This window comes from Pinus tabuliformis, chromosome 9 (genome assembly GCF_031772625.1).
Source record: "Pinus tabuliformis cultivar Carrire ecotype Pingquan chromosome 9, CPIR1, whole genome shotgun sequence".
NCBI classification, from domain to species: Eukaryota; Viridiplantae; Streptophyta; class Pinopsida; order Pinales; family Pinaceae; genus Pinus; species Pinus tabuliformis.
Window position 1 is genome coordinate 1,864,940,256 of NC_142307.1, and position 8,773 is coordinate 1,864,949,028.

Sequence of the window (8,773 nt, forward strand, 5' to 3'; positions counted from 1 at the left end):
ATTTACAAATTAAAAAAAATGAAAATCTACAAACTATCAAACTAAATTAAATAATAATAATAATAATAATAAAAAATTAAAACTAAATCTAAATTGGAATAAAAGTAAAAATAAAAGAAAACGAAAATTATAAATTCAAATAACATTAAATACAAATTCTAAATCTAAGAAAAAGTCAATTTAAACTAAATTAAAAATAAAATATGAGTAATACCAAATATTTATTCGATCCAACAGACACCACACCAGTTTCACCTCCACCAACATTCTCCTCTTCATTTTAATTCTCTTCCTCTTCAGATTCGCTATGACCCTTGGTCCAGAAATGGGAAGCCATGGACGAAACTTGTTCCAAATGTTAACTGAAAACTTCAAACTGAATGAAAGAAGCCCCAGAAAACTCTGATATTGATCAAACGCCCCGTGGAAAATAACAGAGAGGTTTTAGAAACTAGAACTAGCGCAGCGATTTTTTGAATCTCAAGTCTTCCTACATAATTCTTCAGAAATAGTGCTTGTTTCTAGGCATTACTTGGAATAATGATAACCTTTAGCCTAGAATCTAGACTCATCTGCGTAAGTTGAACAACTCGTCCTCTCACTGCTCAGAAATGATCCCCACAAACAACATTGAGAGTAGTCACGTTTGTGATAACCAACAATGCAAACCTCAGATATATGGCACACAGACGATAAACCCATAGGCATAATGAATAGTTTAGGAAATTTTATAACTCCCATGCACAGGAAGAGTAAGATAGACAACGTCAGTCAACAAGTGTGCACAACCTTCCTCAAGGTCAGAATCAACCTATGGCAAGGATATACGCACAACAACTTACAAGGAAGAGTTTAGCTTCTCGAAACAAAGAGACTTGGTCGATCTGACAAATTTAGCGTCTTTCTCTTGGTATAGAAAAGAGCAGTTAGCTTCTTGAACTTCACAATGTGATCTGGATTGGGAACAAGCTTTCGGTCCTTGACATGCTTCAACGACTCAGTCTGAGTTCGGCTTCTGCACAGGAGGAGCTTCATGGAATTGACTCACAAAAGCCATTTTTAGAGCATCATAGGCCGGCTGCACTAGTTGGTTGATAACAATTATCATGCGCAAAATAGTCCCTCCTCTAGTTAAAGTGAACTTGAAAGCACTGGGGGGGACATCGATGGTGGTGTTCCCCATGGTGATACCCTTAATTCCAACAAAATACCACGCCGTAATTATAGGACTCAAAAACAAGGCGGTGAACTTGGAGTTGGAGGGAATGGACACATCCTTGCCCAGGCTCAGTTTCCCTTTAGCCTCGAGATCCAAGAAGCTGGGTAGGCAGTAGGAGAAGCTATTGCTTTTGGCTTGAAAAGGCAGCAAAATTTCGCCCTTTCCAAAAGCCAGGAGTCCAACAGAAGAATTGCCTTGGTATTGTGAGAAATCCATTGCGCATCCAAATGCGAACTTTGGAAGGGATTGAAAACCCAGCCACAGTGTATCAGGACTCACCTTCGCGGTGACAATGCTCCCACCATTGATCGAGTTTGCAAGATGCATTCCGTTCCACTACAAGTTACGCCATTTCCTTCCAGGTTAGTATAGCACGAGCCGCAATCCAGTTTCTTGTACATGGAGGACGCATTTCTGTAATCACACTTTATCCATGACACTTCCTGCGAGGTATTAAAAACCATAGGGATGTTATAATTTGCAAGCTTCTCGAAACCCACATTCACAATAAAACTTGTGCCTGCTGCGTTGCCTGATTCAACAACAATGGAACTTAATTGGCATTTGTACGTAACCATTACTTGCAACAACGGAACCATTACTTGCGGTGCTCAATCTTGATACTAAACCGTTCTCTTGATTTCTGCTCTCTAACAGCACGTTGATCCATTCACTATAATTTCAGATGAGATTGGGATTGTAATGATGCATAGCTAATTCCAGCACTTCTCCTCTCTTTTTTCTTGACTACAGTTTCGCCCAATGGGTGACACAGTAAGCATTCCGCTCCTGAACTCTATGAATGTTCCCATTTATTTCCGCGGCATGGTATCATGATATGAAAAAAAAAAATGTACACCAAGCATACACATCCATGTGGGTGAATACAGACAAATATAGAACACCATCATTCAAAAGTACACCAAATCCTGGTGATGATCCACCCAGCAAATCGTCCGATTCTAATCCATTTTGTAGTCTCCCTTTTGGAGGATGAGATGACCGAGATCCTAGAGAGAGAGATCAAAGGAAATCCAAGAGGCTGAATTTTCATAAATTTCGAGGATTTTTCTCTGATTAGTTTTAGCTAATGCATGAAAAATTACAGGCAGTTGAAACCGCCACAAAGGATGATTGCAATAGTCATGTGGGTTTGGACTTGAAAAGGGAGAAATGACTGGTTTTTTAGAGCAAGACATGGATTACCACTGAACCAATGACCCTTACCTCCTTCTCGATGCTTGATGTTGTAATTCTAGCATAAACAAATATTTTTACCGATTTTAGCAACCTATTTCTCTGTTATTCTACCATTTGAAAGCTTTACTGCACCCGCGGTTTTCCATTTGCTTTCCCCTGGAATTAATCATCTACAATCATATTGCACTTATGGGGGTTATACCAGCAATCCTACTATTGATGCAGTGTGTATAGATGTGTGGGAATCGACTGGGTCTTATTGGGATCCCAGATCTCGGTATGCGGCAGAAAGATATAGGATGCTTCCCTTCCCCTTTGAATGGTTTCTCTGTTGTCGATTCTAACTTGGGGTGTTGCGCATCGCCTGTGGGCTTGAAATGTTGATGGAAAACCTTGCAAGCCAACGAAATATGAACAACCAATGAAATGTTCCAACTAAATGTTCTTGGTACGGCTCTCTTTTCTGGTTGTAGTGGCAAATGCGTTTTTTTTTTTTTTAACTTTTAACTTTAATATTTTTATTTTTATTTTTATTTGATTTATTTTATAATGGGTTTTTTTAACTAAATTAAAATTGATTTTTCTTTTTCTTTTTTAAATTAAAAATTAAAAATAAATTTTATTCCTAAATTTATTTATTTTTTATTTTATTTTTATGTTGCAAAAAATAAATTAAATTTATTTCTAAAGAATTTGAATTTTATTCTATTTTTTTTTATTAAAATGAAAATCTTAAAAAAAAAAATTGTTCTAATTTTTTAATTTTTTTTATATTATTTTAAAATCAAAATGTATTTAAAAGACTAAAATTTTATTCTAACCCTAAAAGAACTTAGGATTTTTTTTATTGATTTAGGATGACTTTTTTTGTTTTTTTTTAGCAAATGGAGACAAGTATATTGCAACACTGAAAACATTTATAAACATTGTACTTTATGATCCTTGAGATTGTGCGAAAACGCAGGAGGAGAGCATACTTACTCGAAACATAAAATATCATCCTACCTACTCTATGCTAATTGAAAATTTCAAGCCATTACCTGTAATTAAATTTCCAATGTAACCATTCACGCAATAGTAGTAAAAATATGTTCATTTTATATTTTCAAATTTTAAAATGAAAATATTCAAGGATGATCGAATCTAGTTTTTGTGAGAGTGATTTGATGAAATAAAAACAAAAGCGAAATTGATCTAACCTTGTACTTGTTTGAAACCATCGAAACCACCTTTCGATAAGACTTTCATAGGCATGATTTCCACTCTGATTCAGATCATGTTGCAACTTCTCTTTGTCCTCCTCAATCTCCTGTCCAAATAATTGTTCATCGTTAGATATACAAGATTCTTTGAATGTTAATTCATTGTTTTCTTTTGGAGGAGTAGTTAAACTTTTGGCTACTGTCAAGATCTCTTCTTTGCAAGAAGAGGAGATCTTGACACTTTCTAGGATCTGAGTGAGTTGTTCCAAACTTATACTCATTGTTCTTCCATATATACATATGGAATTTTATTGTATTTTTGTTTTTTTAGTGAATGGGGGTTTTTGATTTGTGTTCTATTTCTATGTTTTCTATATGAGAATAAACTTAAATGAAATTTCCTAAATGTAATTAGCTCTAGATAAAAATGATTCTCAATAAAAATGCTTCCTAAACAATCCTCCTAACTAGCTTACATCTAAGTTTTCTTCCCTGGCAACGGCACCAAAATGTTGGGCGATTTAATTTTCTATTAAATCCCTGTCATTTAGTTTGTTAACTCGGGGTTTCGTAAACTTAGAAGCAAACCAAAATATATGGGACCTCAGATGAAACAAGTGTAGGAAGTTTGTTTAGAATGGAAATGCATATTACAAATCTAAACTATTAGATATATTTTATGAAAGCATAAAAATGTTTGATCAATGGAATTATTTTACTTTAGAAGATAGAGAAGATTCTCTTGTTCAAGAGTCCTTATTGTCCTTCTACAATCTTCCTATAATAACATTGCCAAACACTTAAGAAAGCAGGAAAGAAAGCATATAAATGAAAGCAAGTAAATATTGTTTTTAGTTCAGTTCTTAGATCATGGAGAAGAGTCTCCTAACTAAGGAGTCAAATATTCCATTTTCTCGTTGGAGAACGAGCTTCTGGCAAGGCACCAGGAGGAACATCTATCAATTCCAATTCCTACATTGGTGCGGTAGAGTGGAACCTCATATCTTGGTTGTCCTTCTCACATAAAAACTAGCTACTGAAAGAAAATCAATCTTCACATAAATGTAATCTAGGAAAGCATATAAGAGAGTAGATCTTGTTTTGGTTTAGTCTAGCTCATGGAGAAGAGGCTCCTAACTAAGGAGATCTCAGTTGTCCTTCTCACATAAAAACTAGCTACTGAAAGGAGATCAACCTTCACACAACAAAACATGGCCATAACATGAATTCATACTGAAATTATCTACAAGTATTTACAACAAAGAAATAAGATGAACATCATAATTAAAATTAGTATATTCACAACATTACTCTACAACAAAGTGTACTTATCTCAGTATGGGGATCCTTCCATTCCTTAATGAGCACACATGAACAACTATCACACCTTAAGAATCAAACAACACTCATAACTCATGATTTGGAGAAAATGATATTATTCATGTTGAATGAACAATCATAAATATGGTGCTAATGAATAACTGATAACTGTTCTCCCTTTCCCTTTGAAGGGTGCTCCTCTTATTTATACATGAATTAGGGATATCTACTCAATAAATGTATATCCCTTAAATATCTACTAGATCCATACTTGTCTCAACTTATCCCTAAATACTAAATACAAATCCCATGACACATGAAAATCTCCATGATCTTTCTCCTTGGAATATGGTCCACCTCTTGAGTTGAAATTCGAATTTGATCTTGGGAGGCCACATAAGGGTTCCTTGGAAGCTTCCAAATGATCTACACATGTCATCAAACTCAAGCCACTTTTAGGTATAAGTAAATACATGCTATTTCTCTAAGTTTTAATTATAAATTCACTGTAAATACATAAAATAACTTTGGAAAATGAAGATATGCACCCATATGGTATTGGAAATATAGAGTTATGTAATGATAATATGATGAAATGAGGTGACAAAATGAGGATAAAGATGAAAATGGAGTGAAAATGTATGTTAATTTGGTGGCCCAATAGTTACATCTATAGCATCTTACTTCTCTTCATCTTCCTCTGCCTCCTCTTCCTCTAGAAAAACTCCCTCTTCCACTTGCATCGCCATGCTGAGTTGAGATACTACTAGCTCCCTCTTTAGGTGATGTAGATCTTCCTCTACCACCTTGCCTTCCCCTTCCTCGAAAATTTCCTCTCCCTCTAGCAGAGTGCTTCCTCATGAGTTTTTTTTTCAGCTTTCAGTACCATCTGATAAGCTTTCTCTATTGTTTTAGGAGACAATATACTTATTTCATCTTGAATGTCCATCCTAAGACCATTCACATATCTAACCACCTTCTCATCTGTATCCTGAGTTTGTCTAGATCTTATGCTTACCTTATAGAATTCCTCTATGTATTCTTTTACTATCATAGACCTCTGTCTAAGATTCTGCATCTACTTGAAGAGGGTTTGCTAATAATTACTTGGTAGAAACTTACCTCTTAGCTTTGCTACCAACCTACTCCAATTCTTGATAGGTTGCTTGCAAAGTCTATTTCTCTCTGCCTGCACTCCATCCCACCAAAGTGTTGCATGGGCTTTTAGCTTGGTGACAACAAACTTTTCTTTCTTCTCATCTTCCATTTCTTCATAGTCAAAGAATTTCTCCATGCCACTAATCCAGTATATCAATTCTTTTGGATTAAGTCCTCCTTCATATATTTAAACCTCAGTCTTTGGCCTAGCTATGGATCTCAGCACTGACTGGAAGAATCTCATCTCAGGAGTAACTGCTATAGCTTCCTCCTCTTCAGCTTCAACCTCAGGCTCAATGACATCCCCATCATCTATATTTCTCTTTGTTGTTAATGCCTCCAATCTTGTTTGCATCTGGTGCACAACTTCCATCACTTCAGCGTTTGCAACTCGTTGTCCTCTTCTACCACGTCCTCGTCCTCTTCCAACTCTAAAAGCCATATTATCTTTTCTTCTTCCGCTTCTATGATTCAATTTAGTGTCAAAAGGTTGCTCTGATACCACTAATGGTGGCCTGGGTGTAGGCAATATAGACAAACACCCAAATCTTGATATAACTTCTTCTAATTCTGGCTGAAACCCTTCTTCTTCTCTCACTAGAGCATCAGTCGTCTATTTCTAGACTGACTGTTATAAAAAATCCCTTTTGCTTCAAAATCACCACTCTTCCTCCCTTAATCGCCCCAACCCTTGTTATCAGGCGCAATTTATTACATAGAGCCTCTTATCCACTATCGGGACTATAATTCCATAGGAATTATAAAAATACACTATCGGGGGCCTTTTGAATGGAAATAACGCAAATAGTGTAAAATACACTATCGACGCTGTAAACCAAAGAAAATGCATTTAAACGCAAAATACACAGTCGGTGGTCTTTTATTCCAAAGGAATGGATTAACACTATTGGCGCTTAAATACACTATCGGCGTCTTATTTCACGGGAACGGAAATAACACTATTAGTGCTTTAACATCGGTGATTCCCCGATGTGATATGACACATGGCTATCGACAATCACTATCGGCGATTCAAATACACCCTCCTAAACACTCCCTACTAAGACTTGCGATGCGATAACACTCGTGGACCCAATATGTTATCAAAGCCTTCCCATAATATTCTGGGTCCGAGGTATCGCTACGGAATTCGGCGATTTAAAGGGTTAATTCCTCTCTGCTATGGTTTTGCGATGCGATATTGGTTCGAACCTGATATGGGTATAAGCTAGATGTGATAAGATTTCTAGTCCGAAACTCTATTCCGGCTAAGTATTTTCACGATTTCCCTGTGTAAAACGGAGTTTTGCCTGCGAAACTCTACAATGCAAATAAAGAAGCCAGGGCTCACCGAATTAAAGGAAACACAGGCTAAAGGCTTCAACCGAAATGTTAAATGGAAAATAAGGCCTAATCACTGATATTAAAACTCAAAATAAAGCAATGAAGCCAAATACACATACAAATACCAGTTAACAGCAAACACAGTTCTGATGAACAGAAAAGCTTTCGGAGGTCACCATGCCTCTGGGATCAACCAATACACAGAGAAACAAAAACCCCTTTTCTTTGAAAAATATGCGATAAAGGCATGCAGTCCAAATCCTATTACAATGGCATCCAAATTACATTTACACTAGTTCGTATTAACAACCAGATCCCTAAAACAGGGCTTTATTTAATACAACTATCATTTCAGGGGAACATCCTCCTCGAGAACCTCCACTATAGCCTAACTATTAAACATTTATTACAACATGATTTAGTCCTATATTCTGTCACTATGTTAAGCTAGAAAAACATGCAAATTGATGGCTAAAGGAGCCCACTCCTTTGCTTGTAGATTTTTTTGTGTTTTTGGAACAAGTTTGAAGATTTTCCCTCCAAGTCTCATGCTCCTGCATCAGCTTGTTTGTGATTAAAACTGAAGTTCTACAACCCAATAGAACCTTGTCAACCAATGAGAAGATAATGAAATACTTGATTTCCTTTTTGGACTCTAAAAATTATACAAAAGGATCTTCCAAAATATATACACTATTGTTCAACTAATCTAAGCAACTGTACAATTGTTCTGGATGGCCTCCATGCCATGAAATTGAAATGTCATTTTTATCTTTAGCACCCTGCAGATTTTCAGATAAGCTTTGTGATGATATTTCTACTGATTGAAATGTCTATCTGGTGAAACCTTTATCATCTTGATTTTGACTCTCATAGTTGGTTAATGGAGAAAAGTTCTGATTGCATTCATTATCCAAAATATCAATTATTCGATCATAAATAACTTGGAATGATTGCTGCAACTTATTACATATAAGTTTGAATGGAACTTCGTAGATTTCTACAAGTTGCGCATCCTTTTCTTTAGAGATTTTATACCACATTTCCTTTAAAAATTGAAATGATTCAAAATAAAGAGGTAAAGAATCTTCACTTATTTCCAAATTTTCTGCACTTTCTTCCTCACTTTCATAGCTAATATGGATAAGATGATCACTATTTTCAAACTGCTGAAACTGAATTCCTTTATTTCCCAAACTAGTTTCTGATTTCTCTGTAAAGTTAGTTTGGATTGGAAGAACATAATTATCATCATACTCATCATATTTAGGCAAATAATTAAAATAATTAATGTCATCAAACATACACATTAGATCAGGAGATTGCCTCT

The 8,773-nt window shown here is 35.7% G+C and overlaps 1 protein-coding gene across 1 annotated transcript; it reads right to left on the minus strand.

Moving 5' to 3' along the window:
* Positions 1-997: 997 nt before the first annotated feature.
* Positions 998-1,546, minus strand: LOC149156330 (aspartyl protease AED3-like). Its single transcript, XM_089444725.1, has one exon. The coding sequence runs from the start codon at positions 1,544-1,546 to the stop codon at positions 998-1,000; it is 549 nt and encodes a 182-aa protein (XP_089300851.1).
* Between the last annotated feature and the right edge of the window lie 7,227 nt (positions 1,547-8,773).

Excerpts from the sequence above, each read along its gene's own strand:
- LOC149156330 (XM_089444725.1), bottom strand. The coding sequence starts at position 1,546 with ATGCATCTTGCAAACTCGATCAATGGTGGGAGCATTGTCACCGCGAAG.